At 38.7% G+C, this 19,052-nt stretch overlaps 2 protein-coding genes across 2 annotated transcripts; one reads left to right on the top strand and one right to left on the bottom strand.

Annotated features, from left to right (window-relative positions):
* Nucleotides 1-2,162: 2,162 nt before the first annotated feature.
* On the bottom strand, nt 2,163-4,952 carry ogg1 (8-oxoguanine DNA glycosylase). The gene is made up of 7 exons (XM_085343853.1): nt 4,843-4,952; nt 4,384-4,748; nt 4,080-4,259; nt 3,015-3,193; nt 2,778-2,925; nt 2,638-2,687; nt 2,163-2,560 (listed from the first exon to the last, which is right to left on the bottom strand). Exons 1-7 carry the CDS (start codon nt 4,950-4,952, stop codon nt 2,345-2,347), a joined length of 1,248 nt encoding a protein of 415 aa, XP_085199979.1. The 3' UTR covers nt 2,163-2,344.
* Nucleotides 4,683-18,752, top strand: qars1 (glutaminyl-tRNA synthetase 1). Its single transcript, XM_085343852.1, has 24 exons — nt 4,683-4,763; nt 5,494-5,701; nt 6,049-6,199; nt 11,113-11,222; nt 11,304-11,379; nt 11,474-11,538; nt 11,651-11,704; nt 12,288-12,351; nt 12,429-12,503; nt 12,837-12,922; nt 13,018-13,104; nt 13,192-13,291; nt 13,383-13,461; nt 13,532-13,771; nt 13,850-13,942; nt 14,054-14,191; nt 16,513-16,600; nt 16,690-16,836; nt 16,931-17,032; nt 17,143-17,235; nt 17,526-17,653; nt 17,747-17,813; nt 17,906-18,031; nt 18,201-18,752. Exons 2-24 carry the CDS (start codon nt 5,591-5,593, stop codon nt 18,249-18,251), a joined length of 2,331 nt encoding a protein of 776 aa, XP_085199978.1. The 5' UTR covers nt 4,683-4,763; nt 5,494-5,590; the 3' UTR covers nt 18,252-18,752.
* The last annotated feature ends 300 nt before the right edge of the window (nt 18,753-19,052 follow it).

Below are 19,052 nucleotides of genomic sequence, written 5' to 3' on the forward strand. Positions count from 1 at the left end.
GAAGGCTTCGGGAAAATGGTCATTATACTGGACAAAAGATTTATTGTCCCTCCAGGCAGTTGTTTTTCCAAAGTGGAAAAACCTGCATGGTACACAAAATGTTGCAGAACTAGTCCTGAAGACTACTTAAAGAAATGACAGCGAGTTCAGTTAGAATTATACTAGCCCTGTTTTTGTCTTATATACTAAATTTCCACATTTGCTCATTTCTGTAAATCACTCCAATCATTTTCCTAACAAAATATAATGAAATGAGGGGTGGCTTGAGACTTTTCACAGCACTGCTACGCACATTTTTTTAAATATTCTTAATAGTATATGTGTACTTGAAATGTCTATATTCAAATGACATATTTTTTTATACTGTGGTTAATCATTTCCTGCTGTAAGATTAGTTTTGATTTATAACCATCTGGACAAAACCTGCAAAATTAAAATAAAATCACAGGTGAATTAGGTCTATGTATACAATTATGGTATAAACTACTAACTATACAAGTGTGCCAAAGCTTCTGTACTGGATCGGATTAAAATCTATGAATGTACCTATATGAGAGAAAATTCAGTAGTATAATTATAATTCATCACTATCATGCATTAATCTGGGAATCTGATATGACAACAGGTTTCCCAAACTTCTCTGTAGATCAGGTGCGATAAAAACAAGCTACTATATGCAGCTTATGATCTGTTTCAGGAAATTGAGTTAGGCCTTCCTCATTTACTTGAGCTCTAAATGTGGGGCCCTCTGGTGCTTCTGAAAAGTAATGACCTTCTTATTACAGAAAGTAGGCACATGGAGATGTCCTTTTAACTGAACAATACCCCAAGGACAGAACACAAGCTGAGACCCATCTCTTACATAATACACAGGCCACTGTTGTGTTGTTCTAGCCTTTGTGTGTCAACTGAATATCCTGCCCCTACCTCCAGCGTACTTTCACCCATCTCCCCTTTGTGCTCTTTTATTAATTTTTGCTTCTCTCGGCTCTATTTTTATTCTGTCTTTCTTCTTCAGTGTGACTCTGCCCTAAAGCTGGGGCCCAGCTTCTGCCCAGCTCAACCGGAATGGGAACGAAAGCTGACTCACATATTCATTAACTCACATGGCTGCACTCTCGTCCACAAATAAAACACTTCTATGGATGTACGCGCACACACGCACGTGCGCGCACATATGCCAAAACTGGACATACTTGTATATGATGCACCTACACGCTTAAGCGTACATATGAGAAATAATTTCTGGAGCTTCACACTAAAGTATGCAGCTGCGTATAATCTCAAGAAACAAGAATAATGCATAGTCATTGCTGTAAAGGGACAGTGAAGTCAGGCAGCCCAAGAGACATTAACATGCCGTCACTAGACACAGTCACAGTCACCCCAAGCACTGACAGCAGATAACTGCAATCCCTGCTATAAAAAGACCAGCTGACACAGTCAGCCAGTGCCTATACATAACATACAGACCCTACAGCCCTTCACAGCAGCCCGTTCTAATGGCATTTCATGATCTAACAGACAAAAATATTATTTTGGTGTAAGGAATGCATTTTAAAGAAACACAGCACCACTTTGCCATGCTGTGACCTTTTCCAGCGTGCACGCAATTGCCGTGACGCATTAGTACTTATTGTAACAAGAGCCAGGCGGCCTGAGAGAAAGTATTCACCCAGGAAGAAAGTGCAATTTGTTCTCAGATTTTAAAACACTGTCTAAAACTGAATTCCCCACCATATGATGTCTTGGAGAGCACCATCTTCCATTGTGTACTGCCATCTAGGGGCCCTCTTCTGACAACGTTTTAGCAAAACTAAATGCCAATATGCTCATGATGACTTTAGTATTTTCAGAATTGAACCATGAAGCAAAAGCCAGAAAATTCAAACTTCTGATGAAATTTTGAAAAATATATAAATTAAGTATGAATTTGCACATATTAGTTTTAATTTGTATCATATTTCTATATCCAGCATGTTTTTTGGTAAATTATTGCCTAAAAATGTAGTGTGAAATTTATTCACACTTGTATGTATGATGGCTGTGATTCTGCTGGTATCAACATTTTACAGAGAAGAAAAAGAGTGCGAGGTACTTATTTTTTTATTGTAAAAAAATCATTAGTGTGCTCTGTTTGTTACAGTGAAGTGATGCTACAACACAATTATATAAAAACCCAGAGAAAGAGATAATGATCCATTTTCTGTCGTGTTTCTGAAAGATAAATCATCTCCACATTTCATTTCACGTCACATGATGCTGAACAAGCACAGTGTGTGCAAATGTGTGGTTTTGTAGCCTGATTTGAATCTCAGGCTACAAAGCCGGTAATGTGTTTACCTCACATTACCGGCTCTTTCTTAACAGAAATCTTTGCTTTCTTGTGACATGCTGGCTTGGCTTTCAAGTTCCCCACGGTTCCTGTACATTCAGTTTTTACTTTAGTCTTTTTGCATGGCATTTTTTCCTCTTCACCATCTTCATCTTTCACTGGTTGCTTTAGATGTGCCATCTCTTTGAGGCTTTGGAACTTCTTGAGGTCTGAACAAAACAAAACCTGAAGCAAGAGAGACACTCTGTGGTTACAGGGGACCTGCTATAAGAGACAGACAGTTTGCAGAAATTGACACTCACAGACTGCGCCCAGCCAGCGTAGGGTCCCCACAGCTTTCGAAAAAAATCTCCTGTGTAGAAATATTAGATTGAACATTTTATTACCAGTGTTTAAAACCAGGGCTTAAACCATACCATTAAACAGGTATGTGAATACTGACCAATATCTCTGTTTAGTTTCTCTGTGATACTCTTCTGTCCATTGTTGGCAGCGTATTTATAGTCACGTTTAGCAATCTGCCACACATGTGTGTCAACAGGTACAGCCTCTGGCTTATCCAGGGACATCAGACATACACAGTCTGCCACCTAAAATATGACACAAAGCCTTGATTGTATGTTAGCAGTTAACATCACATTTTTTTTGCCTTTTCTCCCCCCAAAAATATCTGCTGTACCTTTGTACCAACGCCAGGAAGAGTGCGAAGAGCATCACGGGCTTCTAGATATGGGATGCTGCGTATACCTTCAAGCCACTGAGGCCCATGGTTGTCCAGAATCTGCTTCGCACTCTGCTGGATAAACCGAGCCCTGTATCCAAAACCAAGATCCCTAAGACGTGCCTCTATGCTGCTGTCTGATAAGAACAGTAAATGAAACAACATAGAACATAGTTGTGGTCAGAAGTTTTCACAAACTCATCATGGGCATGAATATCGTGGTAATTTGGGGCTTTTAAGGATTTCTTTGAACTGTTCTTTTTACAGATGTGGAAACACTATTTACTTTTCTATTACTATAAGGCCTGGAAGAATACCCAAACTGTCACCCTCGGATGAGAAGAAATTGGCTAGGACATTCAGAAATTTGCAGCTCACATGGACAAACCAACTGCTATCTGCAGGAAAGGTTTTATAGTCCGTTGAGATGAGGATTGAGCTTTTTGGCCACAATGACAGTAGCTATGTTTGAACGAGTAAAGGTGAGATTTTCATACCTAAAAACACTGTACAAGCTGTCAAGCGTGGTGGTGGCAGCATGATGCTCTGGGTCTGTTTTGCAGCAAATGATACTGGTACATTGCACAAAGTGGATGGACTAATATGGAGGAGGACTACCTCCAAATTCTTCAACTTCATCTCAAATCAACAGCTGAAACTTGAACACAGTTAAATTCAAACTTGTCCACCTGATTCTTGTTTTTAAAGTCGTTAAAGATGTACACTGGGTGCTGGTTTAGTGAGCAGGTGACCATAAGTCATATGGCCAGAAATCAGCAGCCCGACCTGAGGCCCTTTGCTTTATGTCTTCCTTTCTCTCTCCACTTTCCTATCTGTTTCTACTATCATTAAAGGCAAATGCCAACAAAATTAATATAAAAATAGATGAGTCAGTTAATGTTAATAAAAAAAACTAGTGGGATGAATATCTTCAGACTCTCAGTATCGTCTTCATCTGACAGTAAAGGTTTTGATAAGATTACAAACATAGATTTAAGTTCTGTGGCAAAACTTTTCAAGCACCTGCAAGCGCAGACAGGGAAGGAAAGTCGTGGTATGAGGTCTGATCAAGCTGGCACAGGGGTGAGCCCAGAGCCTGACACAGTCTGTCCACCATGCCCTGAATCCGAGAGATGTGGTTGTTGGAAGTGCAAATGAAGGAAAACAGGCATTCTGTGGGGTCCTGGCGCAGCATTCGCACACCTGCAGGAAACCCCCCCCACAAAAAAGTATTTATGAAATTTGATAAAACATAGCAGTAACACCTTACTGTGTAATAAGTGATATGTAGTAGCAAGGCTGTGCAAACACAAACTCACACACTGACCTTTGAAGACCTCTGCAATGTGTTTGAAGTGACAATCTGCTGCTCCCCACTCCTTGTGCAGGTCCCCCATCCTCACATCCAGCTGGAAGTAATCTCTCAGCATCTCTTCGTCCAGCTCTCTATTCTGTACTGAAGAAACAGCCAAAGGCTCATCTTCTTCCTTCTCTGGAGCACATTTGAATCTCTTCTCTGCTGTATTTTTGTCCAAGACAGAAACACCAACTCTTCTCTTCCTGTCACTTCCCTCCTTCTGCTTGTCCTGGTTGTTGTACACGTGGTACCAAAGAGTCTCATCTGTTTGGGTCAGAGTCCAAACACGCCCTCCCATCACACCGGTCCAGTGTCCTTCTGTTGTTTCCCTCCATCTGCGGGAATGAGATGTGAGTTAATTCAAAGACTTTAAACCGCTTCAACTTGCATTTGATGTTTAAAGGCTGGACGTGATTTTGACCATCTTACCGGAAGGATTGTCCACACGCAAGAGTGAGATCGAGACGCAATTCGGACTTCGAACAAGACATAGACCTCCACATTTTTGATCCAGATGACAGCACCGCATGTTTGGCCATAATTCTGCTGTTTACAGTTTCTGTTTAGTGATTAATAACAAACTTTACAGTAAAGTAAAGTCTTTTTAAACGCATAGTAGTGTAATCCGGCGTGTATGGTAGGTTACAATAATAAATACAGAAGTATTTTCCAGGAAGCTACGCGGCATTCCAGTAAATAACTTTCACGGAGATGTTTTGGCATAGATTATGATGGACGACAAAGACCTTACACTGAGTCGGAAAGGCGCAATTATTTTATATGAAAAGTTGTGAAAAGTATAAATTTTCCGTAATAATTGTTTAAAATATTATCTAGTATAGATAACAAGTAATGATCCTCAAAAATTCATATTGTCAGGAATTACTAAAATCTGATGCAACATCACCCAGATTCCGGTAACCCGTCCCTCACTGGTGTCAACACAAATCCTGATTGGTTCTTACGATCGTAGTAGGCGGTAATCTTAGTAAATCTCCTTCACGATTGGTCAGTGAGATCCAAACCCGCAGAGTTCTATTGGCTAATATTCTTTGTACTTCACGTTTTTTTTCTTTCCAGAGGAAGTGGTCTCTGGTCTCTCTTTAGGAAGCAAAGTCGTGTGTGGCGGTGGTGTGTCTGTGCTGTTCCGATTTTAACCGGTGAATTCGGCGGGATAATGGCAGATACGCTGACACTTTTCACGTCCATTGGACTCAGCGAGCAGAAAGCGAAAGAAACTCTGAAGAATGACTCGCTGAGTTCTTCCCTGAAGGAGGCAATTACTCAGGTTGGTCCTAACGCTTATGGGGTAACTCAACTACCTGAATGCACAGCTGTGAAAACGACTGACACTTGACTGTACAGCTCAGCTGTATACAAACTTCTCATTTATTTATGCTACACTGGTTATAGTTTTAGATAGACCTACCCTGACCTTCTTGTAACTTTTGTGTACATTACGCCATAGTTACACTTTTACTTTCATATTTCTTTAGTTGGTAGTAAACCATCCATTATTTTATCTTTATTAGGCCCCCAGGGTCAAGATAAGGAAAGTAGTGATTATTAGCAATTTCCTTATTTGTCTTTAACAAATTCTTAATAATTCTTAAATTTCCTCTCTGTTTTCAATAGGCCCAACGTGTCCATGGGGCCTCAGGAGTGGACAAAGCCATGGGTACATTGCTGTACAGTATGGCATCTCGCCTTAAAGACACCAAACGCCTGGCATTTCTTTCAGAAAGTATAGCTCAGCGTAAGATCTGCACAGAACTACAGCTTGCAGGTAAATTATCAAAGTTTTGGAAGTCAAGCAAAAGTGAAAGTGAATGTCTACAAGATACTAGTGAGACCTGCTGTTTGGAAGTTATGGTACTCACAAAGATAACAAGAGGTCGAGCTGGGGGTGGCAAACTTCAAGATGATGTGATAATTTGGTTTAGAAATAAGTATATCAGAAGAGCAGGTCAGGTTGAGTGTGCAGTGAGCAGAGGAGCTGCCAGGAACAGAGAAGATCCATAGATGTAGTGAAGGAGGACATCCAGAGGGTTGGTGTGATAGAAGAGGATGCTAGGGATTGGGTGAGATGGAAGTAGATGATCTGTTGTGGTGACCCCTAAAGAGAGCGACTGAAAGAAGGTCTGTTGTGGACCCAGTTTTAACCAGCAAAGTTTTCCAAAAATATTTTAAACATAATTTGTGCTCCAATTATATTATGATCTGAGTCAAATTACTGCAAATTTTTTTCACAAATTCTTTTTAAGCACAATATTTGTGAAATAAATATAAAGTGCTCAGGAAAAAATACTCTGAAAGCAACAAGGAATACTAATGTCGATGATGGACCAAATCAAAGAACTAAAAAACCCAATTAAGGAGAAAGACAAGACAATCCAGTTTTTGGAAAGGAAGGTGGACGATCTAGAACAGCAGGCTCGACTTGAGGAAGTGATTATTACGGGTCTGGAAACTAAACACAGGAGTTATGCGAGAGTCACCGAGTCTGGGACCGGTGCAAAAAGAGGAGAAGACGAGCCCTCGACGGAGGAGCTACAGTCGTTGGAACGGGAGGTTGTGGAATTCTTTTCGAATAAAAAACTTCCCCTGCATAGTAATAATATATCTGCATGCTATACCCTTCCTAGGAGGCACACTAATGCTCCTCCAGCAATTGTAGTGAGATTTGTAAACCGTAAACACAAAGTTGACTTGCTGAGGCAGTCCAGCCTTTTGAGAGGAAGCGGAGTATATTTGAATGAACATCTTATAAAAAGAAATGCAGATATTGCTAGACAAGCTCGCATATTACGGAAGGAGACAAAGATTCAAGCAACCTGGACCAGGAACTGTAAAGTGATGATTAAACTTAATGGAACACCAGTAGAAGCCAAGGTTATAACGATTAAGGATCTTGGGGAATTGGACATTTATACGAGATAACATTACCAAGATAGGCAGACGGTTACGACCAATCATGACTATGAGCTTAAAAACAATTAGTTCATCCTTTACAAGAACAGATGCTACTTCGGGTGGAAAAGGACAAAAGGAAGTTGTAAATTGGACATGGAAGAAGATAAGATCAACGGACTTTAAAATATGTCGATAAATAAATGTGCGATTGTTAAGGATCCCTTTCTTTTTTGAGGTCAAATAGATATTCTTAGAATAATTATGCATAATGCTCGATGACTCAGATCATAAACCATATGATTTTGAAGCAGGTATTGACCCTGAAAGGAATGTGCTTAATACAATTAATGTCACATGTAAAGATTATACAGAGGAGCAATTCAGGGATAAGGTTGAAATAGCTAATACATTTTCATTAATTCATATTAATTGCAGAGGTCTTTATAGAAGTTTTGCTTCGATTGAAGATTTTCTGTATAGTTTGAGGCAAGTTCCAAATAATTTCTCTGTCTGAAACATGGTTAGATGAGAATAGGGGTTGTCATTTTTGTATCAAAGGGTACGATTTATACTTTGTAAATAGAACTAAGAAGAAGGCAAGTCCTTCTTTTGACCCATTTTGCCAAAGGAAAGGAAGTTGCCTAATAATTATGCACACCTGATATAGGGTGTTGATGTCATTAGACCACACCCCTTCTCATTACAGAGATGCACATCACCTAATATGCTTAATTGGTAGTAGGCTTTTGAGCCTATACAGCTTGGAGTAAGACAACATGCATGAAGAGGATGATGTGGACAAAATACTCATTTGCCTAATAATTCTGCACTCCCTGTATATATATGTGTGTGTGTGTGTGTGTGTGTGTGGGTGTGGGATTAAACTATATACAGGGGTGCACATAAGTGGTCTGCAGGTGCACATTCGCTGTCAAAATAAAAGACGCGCACCAGATAAGAAGTTGCAACGCCAGTTTGCGTACATAAGATTTTCTGGAGGAGGACAGACATTTGATTAGAACTCTTAAAGATGTCAAAGAAGCAAGCTCCTTTAAGCAATTAAAGGAGCTTGCATGGTGGGAATCTCTCACTCCATTAGTTCTCTTTGGTGGTCCTCCACCTCCAAAGAAATGCCAGAAAGAGTCCGAACCGCAAAAGAAGTGCGTATACTCAGAAAAGTGGTTGCAGGAGGTGATATAAATACTTATAAAAATAAGTTGGTATTAATATTGAGGAAAGCCAAGAAAGACTATTATAATAAACTTTTTCAGGAAAACGAGAATAATATTAAGGGCATTTGGAATATTTTTAAAGAAGTATTGGGTAACAAGAACACACCCTCAGATCGGCCTATTTATTTCATTAAGAATAATCAAGTTGTCGATGATAAGATTGAAGTAGCAAACGAATTCAGTTCCTTTTTTGTAAATGTTGGGCCTACTTTAGCAAATTTAATTAGAAAATATGACGACCCAGACTATGAGGAAGTCTGGAAAGGAGAAAGTAGAGTGGTTAATTCCTTATTCTTAGCTGATATTACCATAAAAGAAATAGTAGCAATTGTAGAAAACTTTAAAAATAAAAAATCTACTGACTGTGATGGTATAGACATGGTTATAATTAAAAAGACTTTAGACTGTATAAGTATTCCTCTTTGCTTTATTTTTAATCTCTCGTTACAATCAGGAGTATTTCCTGATCGTAAGTGGCAAAAGTGATACCCTTATATAAATCAGGAGATAAGCATAGTTTTAACAACTATAGGCCAGTGTCTCTTTTGTCACAGTTTTCAAAAGTGCTTGAAAAACGTTTTGCGCAAAGACTTGATAGTTTTATTGAAAAAAAATCAACTAATAAATGAAAATCCATTTGGATTTCGTAAAAATAGATCAACGGCATTAGCATCATTGACGATATTTCATCTGCAACCCATAATAATAAATACACAGTTGGGGTATTCGTTGATTTAAAAAGAGCTTTTGACACGTTACAACATTCTATTTTGATTTCTAAATTGTATAATTATGGTGTGAGATCAGTGGCATTGAATTGGTTAAGGAGTTATTTAGAAAATATGTACATTATCTCGGCAATACCTCTGAAAGATTGAAGATTGTATGTGGCGTTCCTCAAGGTTCTATTTTGGGACCTAAACTTTTTAATTTATATATTAATGATATCTGTGATGTATCAAAAAGGTTAAATTTTATTTTATTTGCAGATGACACAAATTGTTATTGCTCTGGAGAGAATTTGAAAGATTTGGTTGAAATTATGATTTCTGAGATGTTAAGATTAAAAAAAATGGTTTGATATAAATAAATTATCTTTGAATCTGACAAAAACGAAATTCATGTTATTTGGCAATTGTGTAAAGGAGGAAGAAGTCATTATGTCCATTAATGGAGAATTGATTGAAAGAGTTACTGAATTTCGCTTTTTGGGTGTAATAGTAGATGAAAATTTGACGTGGAAATCACATATTTAGTATATTAGAAAGGAAGATGGTTAAAAACATTTATATTTTGGGAAATGTAAGAGATTTATTAGACTACAAAACAATGCACATTTTATATTTTTAACTTTTTTTCTTATACTTTAGTTACTGTGTCAAAGTTTGGGGGAATACATATGAGAATACTATAAAACCTCTAAACTTATTACAGAAGAAAGCACTACGAATGATTCATAACGTTAAATATAGAGAACATACAAATAAATTCTTTATAAAATCAAAATTATTAAAATTAGGAGATTTAGTGAAACTACGGACACTATTAATTATGTTTAAGGCTAAAAATAATATTTTGCCTTTTAAGTTACAAAGAGTATTTTTAATGTGTTCGGGGGGAGAAGACAGCAGAAGGAAATTTTATTTTAAGCAGCTAGGACTACACAAAGATGAATGAGTCCAACGGTTAGGGGTATACGACTGTGGAACTCTCTTCATTATAATTTAAAGAATTGTATACATTTAAATGTTTTAAAAAGTGTTACATGTCTAAAATGATAACTCAATATGAAGAATGTGAATGAAATTGGAGTTAATTGAAAAAGGATCCATTATTTTTTTGCCTAATTTATTTTAGTTACTTATCTTTTCTCCTTGTTACTATGTGGAGTGGTATATTCTGATTGTAAATTGGTTGTTTGGTTTGAGATCCTTAATTAGAAAATAATGACATCCCACAGCTCAGTTACATCATCATTATATCCTTATTGCTTCTCGTCTTTGTGATGCGTTCATGGTGCACATGTAAAGTTGCAGTTGCAGTATTTTAATATCTAGAAAGCAACTGAGGAGGAGCAAGCATAAACATCATAACATTTTTGTTTGTTTGTCTGTTTTTAAGTGGCATGTAATTTGAAATGTAACTCTTCAAGCTGCTCAAATATCAGCAAACACACAAACATTGTGATTTCGCCTATTTAAATGATTATTTTAAGGTGATGAATGGATTAGGTTCACTCACCAAATTTTATGTTTTGTACTAGTTTTATAGTATCTAGGTGTTGGTAAATCAGCAATATACCCTATGAAACTTGAGAAAAAAATTACCAGAAGTAGTGAATGCCAGATTATCAGCACAGGTCAGCTGATCATAGTGTCACAAAACGAGTTATGTGTTTGATTCCAAAGGCATTCTTTCTCCGTGCTGCACCGATACACTCAGTCGTGGGGTTCCTCGACTTGTCAGATACTACTCGTGTGTGTGTGTGTGTGTGCGCGCGCGTGTATATGAAACCGAGATTACATAAACCACTTTCTGAATATTTTTTTTGTAGCTGCTTTGGACTTTGTGAAGGGTCATCCACAAGACCCCATCAACCAGAAGGAGTTTGACGAAGCATGTGGAGTGAGTGTAGTCATAACACCTGAGCAGATTGAGGAAGCAGTGAGTGTTCTAGCCAAAAGTGTGTCTTTTTACGTGCTGTACTGGGTGTGGTATGCACTGTAACTGTGTAATGTACTGTAGGTAGAAGCTGTGATTAAAAAGCACAAGGATCAACTGCTAAAGGAGAGGTACCACTTCAACATGGGACTGCTAATGGGTATGAGCTCCCACCTTTTGGTTAAATATTATTGCAGCTGCTGAAGCCTATCAGCCAAAAATAATTTCTCACTGAGCCTCTGTGTCTGGTGCAGGTGAAGCACGCACTGCTCTAAAATGGGCTGATGGCAAGGTGATCAAGAATGAGGTGGACATGCAGGTATGTCTGGGAAAAGATCCTTCTGTTATTGCAATGTCATTGTGGTTAAGTATTTGCAGTGAAGGTCGCTGGGATTCTTTCAAATAATAAAGCTCTGGCTTTCATCTTAAAGGTTCTGCACCTCTTAGGACCCAAAACAGAGGCTGACCTAGAAAAGAAGCCCAAGGTAAAAGTGGTGTATCTTATTAAAAAGTTGAACATTTCTGGAGCCATTTTTATGCAAATTCTTTGCTGTCTTGGGGTAAAACATTGTCCAGCAGATAGTTAATCTACACACACAAAAAGCCAATCAACTAAATGATATGTAGTGTGTTTAAGCTTCAGAATGAGTTAATTTTGTAAGTTCTGTGTAGAGCTGAGGTAGAAATGCATTGCATGATTTTTTTGGTCTGTAATTAATATGGGGGCGATCGTGGCTCAAGAGTTGGGCGTTCGCCTTGTAATCGGAAGGTTGCCGGTTCGAGCCCCGGCTTGGACAGTCTCGGTCGTTGTGTCCTTGGGCAAGACACTTCACCCGTTGCCTACTGGTGGTGGTCGAAGGGCCCGGTGGCGCCAGTGTCCGGCAGCCTCGCCTCTGTCAGTGCGCCCCAGGGCGGCTGTGGCTACGATGTAGCTTGCCATCACCTGTGTGTGAATGGGTGGATGACTGGATATGTAAAGCGCTTTGGGGTCCTTAGGGACTAGTAAAGCGCTATATAAATACAGGCCATTTACCATTTACCATTTACCAATATATAATCATCTTTCAGGCACAGAAAGCTAAAGTCACAGAGAATGACGTGAAGGTGAAGAAAGAGGAGGTGGCGGTGAACGGTAAGCAGCAAAGTCAAAAACAGACAGGGGTGCTTTTGTCTTGAAGTACTTTTTAAAACTGTTTATTGATTGTTTAGGTGATGCAGTCTCTGGGGAGGGCAAGTCACTAATGGAGCAGCTCAGAGGAGAGGCACTGAAGTTCCATAAACCAGGTGAGGACAATTAGAAATGAAATGATCTTGTTGCACCTGAAAAAGGTTTCCTTAATCTGTTCACACTGCAGCCCTCAATGTTTCTTAAAAAATTAACCAACAAAGCTATGTGTATGGGAATGCTTATTTGTGTATCAATGTGCTCGGACATTAGACAGACTTTCCCTTGCTGGTTTCCTGGTTTAAAAAGTCAGATTGAGCCCATGTAAGAATGGAGCACTCCTCACCACCAGCTTTTCTAGCATTCATGTGAAAAGGGGGACTTTTGTCAATGTGTCTACTTGGTTATTGTGACTTTGAACTATGTTTATTTCTTTGTTCTTGACCGCGCAGGAGAAAATTATACAACTGAGGGCTACGTGATCACACCGAATACAATGAATTTGCTTAAAAAGCACCTGGAGTTCACAGGTGGACAGGTATAATATTTTCGCGACTTGAATGAACTGTTACAAATCTTACATAGTTAAAAAAAAAACATTGATCCCATTTACCTGTCTTGGCATGTCTTTAGATACGTACCCGTTTTCCTCCTGAGCCCAACGGTATCCTTCACATTGGGCATGCCAAAGCTATCAACTTTAATTTTGGCTATGCAAAGGTAAGTTAATTTCTTCTTCAACACCATATAAGCTTTTGAATGTTCTCTTGTGCAGGTGTTTACTCTAAACATTGTGTTCCCCCATAGGCAAATAATGGAATTTGCTTCCTGAGGTATGATGACACAAATCCTGAGAAGGAAGAGGAGAAATACTTCACTGCCATCAAGGATATGGTGGAGTGGCTGGGTAAGTTTTTTGTGCATAAATGTTTTGATGTTCTTGGGCACATTCTCTACATTCATGGAGCCATTGTCATATCCCTGTTTTGCTCACACAGGCTACAAACCTTATGCCGTCACACACGCTTCTGACAATTTTCAGCAACTCTATGACCTTGCTGTGGATCTTATTCGCAGGTGAGTGCAGGATATGTGGAGATGTTGGTGCACGGATGGTGTTTGACTCATTTCTTTTCTCCGCCTTCAGGGGTCACGCGTATGTGTGCCATCAGAAAGGCGAGGAGCTGAAAGGCCATAATGTTCCTCAATCACCGTGGAGAGATCGACCCATCGAAGAGTCGCTGGTGCTGTTTGAGAGGATGAAGAAGGGCCTGTTTGCTGAGGGAGAGGCCACCCTCAGGATGAAGATGGTCATGGAGGATGGAAAGATGGATCCTGTGGCATACCGAATAAAATACACACCGCATCATCGGACAGGAGATGAATGGTATAAATAAAAAAAACCCACAACATCTTTTCTCACAACAATGTATTCCTAGTGAACTTGCTTTATCTTTCTTTGCAGGTGCATCTATCCTACCTATGACTACACTCACTGTCTGTGTGACTCCATTGAAAATATTTCACACTCACTGTGTACCAAAGAGTTTCAAGCCAGGTATACAGGACTTTTTCCCCCCCATCTTCATTAGGTTCATTTTAGCTTTTGCTGGATTCTTACAGAATGACATTACTGTTTTTGTTGTTGACCTTTTTGTGATTCTGTCAGGCGTTCATCATATTACTGGCTGTGTAACGCTCTGGATCTGTACTGCCCTGTGCAGTGGGAATATGGGCGGCTGAACCTCACCTACACTGTTGTGTCCAAGAGGAAAATCATCAAACTGGTCGAGACGGGCGTTGTCAGGTAAAGTAGGATTTCTTTTTGACATTTTTTTTTCAGACTTAATTATTTACTTTGTAATGCAAATTAATAGAAGTGGCAAGGAAATATGCTGCTTTTAAGGGCTGCTGAGGCACTCCATCTCTTTGTAAAATAATGTAACAAGTTTATTTTTAGGTGTAGGCAGGAAAAGATAGACCAACGTGTTTCAACTCTTAAGTGTTAATCAGAGTCTGGTAAACATAAAGTCATTGAGGATTAAAGGCCATGGGTAACAAAAAATCTGCAGCAAGGTATTTGACCCCTAGAGGGGATTGTAATCAAAGAACAAAGACCCTCACATGTCAAAGAAATTATATAAAAAATATTTTACAAAGCAGTGTGGAAAAATAAAAAATAAATGTGAATTTGTAATAGATCATAATAAAAAGGCTAGAATTCAACCATTAGACTGTACATATATTCACATACTATGCTTATGATTCAACAGTTTTATTTTTCTATTCATAATTTAATTTAAAATAACCTTATTTTAAGCACAGAGCTGAATCTAAAACACAAGGTTAGCTATGTTAACATGGCAAAAAAAACTGAACATACTGGTTATTAATCACTATTAAGGACTCGTTACCTGCCCAGGATTTGCCCAAACTCTTAGCCAGTAATAGCTGGGATAGGCTTCAGCCCCACAGTCCTGAATTGGATAAGGAGATCCATAGATAAAGCCAATTTTATTTATTTAACCCCCTAAGACCCGAACTCTTCCACGGCATGCATTTTTAATTTCTCTTTGATATTTGGGCATATTGGGTCCCGATGAATGTAAAAACAAAGAATTACCAGATTTATTTATTTATTTTACCTTTGTTTTTAAGAAAAATAAAAGCCACATATGAGGATATTCGTTTAAAATTTTGATAGAACAGTAGCAGTATAATGTCCTCGAAAGTGGATATTAGGCCCTTGTAGAGCAAAATTGAGTATTTTGGTCTAAATAACCCAAAATGTGATGTCCACACATGTGGACGTCAGGTCCTAGGAAGTTAATTTAGTTATTTAAATCAGTGGCCTTATGTCATTAACATAAAATGTAGCTGAAAGTCTGTCTTTTAGATTTGAGAATAATATCAACTTTGTGTTGAAAGTCAACACTGGCATATAACTACATATTAAATGTCTACCTGTGTATCCCTACCTGGTAAAGTGTTTTATATTTCCAGTTTTTTGTTACCATTCAACTAAAGCCCTTTTACTTAATTGTCATAGAGATAAACTCTAAAGTCACTTCTGATTTCATTGTTAGAATAACATAAAAGGCTTTATGCACTATTTCCTTTTAATTAGATACCTTGAGATAAACTGAAAAAGCTGTAGAAATCAAAACTTTTACAGAAAAGTTAGCTGTATGCTTTTGTTTTGGTTTTTTTCCCCTCACATGTCGCATGAGATGCTGTATTGCACAAAATGTTTAGACAAACTAAAGCAGACTTTGTGGTTCAGCAGTGGTAGCAGTTTCGTAGCCTGGGGATGGCCTGTCCATCTGCACAGAGCTCTGTTTTCTATGGAGGCGATGTACAAAGTATGTGGTATAACCAGTCTGTGGGCTGTTGTTGGTCCATGGAGAAGTTATAACATACAAAGAGCTGAAGTGAAACTGAGCAGCAGCTGTCTCTGCTTTTCGTACTGATTTTTGATCTAGCTTTGTAAACTAATCAGCATTCGGCAGACACATCATTTGCGTCCAGTAATGTGCAGTGGGGATTTTGGAAGACTGCACAGGAGCAGGTCTGGTGTTGGTTTAAAACCCTTTCCGCTCGCTGTCTGAACAGAAACATGCACGGAGACGAACACGTTTGCAGGACCATAATTTAGGCTTAAGAGTAAAAACCCTTACGTCAGAGCTTCCACCAGATATAGACCACTCAAATTAAGAATTCAGCCCCACTGTATTCAGTTAGTATAATTCGAAAATCATTTAATTGTGTAGCACTCTAAATAGAAACATTTCTAAGGCTTGCAATGCAAAAAAACTTTTTCCAGACTTAGTTTTTCCCTGATATAACAGGACAAAATATTGGGACAAACCTGTACATGACATTTATCCGAAAGCAGCACATCCAACAAAAGCTGACTTCAGCAGCTCTCTGGATTCACCAATGTTTTAAACTCCATATCTGAGTAGGACCTTAGTTTTCCCCAAGCATGTTAAAAGCTATTAAAACAAACTAGTTAATTACTTCATTGTAGGGAATTGATGCAGCCTTTTGACCACAGCTATTGTTGTGATGTCTTCATTGTGCATAGCCTGCGTTAAGTAACTCTTAAATATTTGTTTCTAATTACAGAGACTGGGATGATCCCAGACTCTTCACTCTGACTGCACTGAGGAGAAGAGGGTTTCCCCCAGAAGCGATCAACAACTTCTGTGCACGAGTAGGCAAAATGAATGCAATGATGAACTTTTGGATGCCACAACAAGTCCCATTCATAAGTGCTGTGCTAACACTGTACACATCTCACAGGTGGGAGTCACAGTTTCCCAAACGACGACCGAGCCCCACTTACTGGAGGCGTGTGTGAGGGATGTGCTGAATGAAACAGCACCTCGAACCATGGCTGTGCTAGAACCACTCAAAGTCACCATAACGAACCTTCCTGACAACTTCAAGGTTTGTACATTGCTTATAAAACAAATCGCTTGACCTAGTATATTCTTTCACATTATATTTTAGGAGAAAATAATCCTTCTGTCTTCTCTTTCAGACAGATGTACGAGTCCCGGACTTCCCTGCCGACGAAGCTAAGGGCAGCCACACGGTTCCTTTCACGCGCACAGTCTTCATTGAACAAAGTGACTTCAGAGAGGTCAGAGAGGAGAAACCTCCAAATAAATGATTTTAAAAAGCAGCAATTCTTTGTGCTCTTTTTGGTTTTGAGATGGGCAACGATTATGAGGTTATTCTCTTCTTTGGCAGGTCATGGAAAAGGGCTACAAGCGCCTGACTCCAGAACAACCTGTAGGCCTGAGGCATGCTGGGTATGTCATCTCTGTCCAGAAAATCATCAAGGTAAGACTCAGTTTCACCAAGTAGACAATATAAAATAAAATTAAAATGTGTTTTCCATGCTCTAATCCTGTAAAAACATAAACAGGCCCTTCAAACTTTTCTTCATCACAATATATTTGTGAAGGTTTTACATATATCTGTCCAGTCAAACGACATAGTTTTATAAAAATATGATCTAGTTATATTAAACAAGAGGTTGTATTCTAGAATATTCAATTGCGGCAGTAAAATGTCATTATTACTTCATTATCTGGTTTATGACACACATGTTGCTCTGAACCATTTCTCAGGACACTCAGGGCAAAGTGGTGGAACTGGAGGTGACCTGCTGCAGTTCTGAGACCGCAGAGAAACCGAAGGCCTTTATCCACTGGGTCAGTGAGCCACTGGTGTGTGAAGTGCGCCTCTATGATAGACTGTAAGTCACAAACAATTACCCATCATTCACAAACATTTCACAAATAATATAACTAGAGAATTCACCTAACCAAGTATCTCCTTGTATCCGTAGCTTCTTGCACAAACATCCAGAAGATCCATCTGAAGTGCCTAATGGCTTCCTGAGTGACATCAACCCTGTGAGTATCTCTGAACTACAACAGAAGGCTTTTGAAGTGTCAGCAGTCACATCGATTTCTTAATTTGTTTCTTCATTTTTTTTTAAATTTAGGATTCCCTGCAAGTGATCAGTAGTGCCTTAGTGGACACCTCAGTCAAGAGAGCAAAGGTTTTTGATAAATTCCAGTTTGAAAGAGTCGGCTACTTCTCCGTGGACTCAGACAGCACTGCAGATAAGGTACGGAAAGATTTTTTTTATTTTTTATTTATTTATTTAAAACGAGGTTTGTACAAATTTGTGGAAGCTTCTATTTCAATTAACTTTAGTTAATTCTTTGATAGTCTTGGTCTGGATTAAAAACATTTATGCAATATGAGCTGAAACCTTTTTCCTTCTTTCACTGCAGCTCATCTTCAACAGAACAGTTACCCTGAAAGAAGACCCTGGGAAGATCTGATTGACTTGAGATTAAGCCACTCTTCCTGCTTCAGAGATGCATGTTCAGATTTGCTTGCATTACATCAATGTGTAATATCAGCAAAGGCACAGACTGAGTCAGATGAGATACTGGAATATTTTTTTTCAGGGATTTATCACTCAGAAAGGAACAAAATTATATTCCTCAGCTATGATCTTATTCATCACAAAAGCGCTGCAGCATGACTTTGACCTAGCTCATTTGCTCAGTAATCATTAAGTCTTTTTTTTTTTCTATACTTGCCACAATAATATTCACTTACAGTGTTTTCTCTTGTTTTTTGAATGGATGAAGCTTTCATCATTGTTCAACAAGGGCTGTTTGTGTATATTATGTGAAGCTGGTGTTACACATATGTGATGCTCTCAAATGCCACACGTGACTTTTTTATATATATAGATTCAGAGGCTGCCAAAGCATCATGTTTTTTAAGACTAGGCAGATTGAACATGTGTCCTTTGGACTGGAGCAAAGAATAAATAATTCTACAAACTGCAGCGTCCATGTGTATTCATGCTGGTTCGGGATACTTAGTTTTGTGTGTGTGCGTGCGCGTCGGGGGTTCTATCAGTATTAATATTGAGTATTTTTCTTAGCTGGAATGCTTATTAAGAAGGAAGGAACATAACAATAACCATTGAGAAAAAATATAATACTGGACCACTATTGATACCTACTAAGCATGTTAGTGGTGCTTGCAGTGTAACCTGTGAGCCCATGGTGGACCTTGGAGACATTTTTATATTGCTTGTGAGCAACAGCAAGAATGAACTGCTATAC

The sequence above is a fragment of the Diplotaxodon limnothrissa genome, linkage group LG20 (genome assembly GCF_057381915.1).
Source record: "Diplotaxodon limnothrissa isolate DT_005_m linkage group LG20, D_limnothrissa_male_GT1.1, whole genome shotgun sequence".
Taxonomy (NCBI): domain Eukaryota; kingdom Metazoa; phylum Chordata; class Actinopteri; order Cichliformes; family Cichlidae; genus Diplotaxodon; species Diplotaxodon limnothrissa.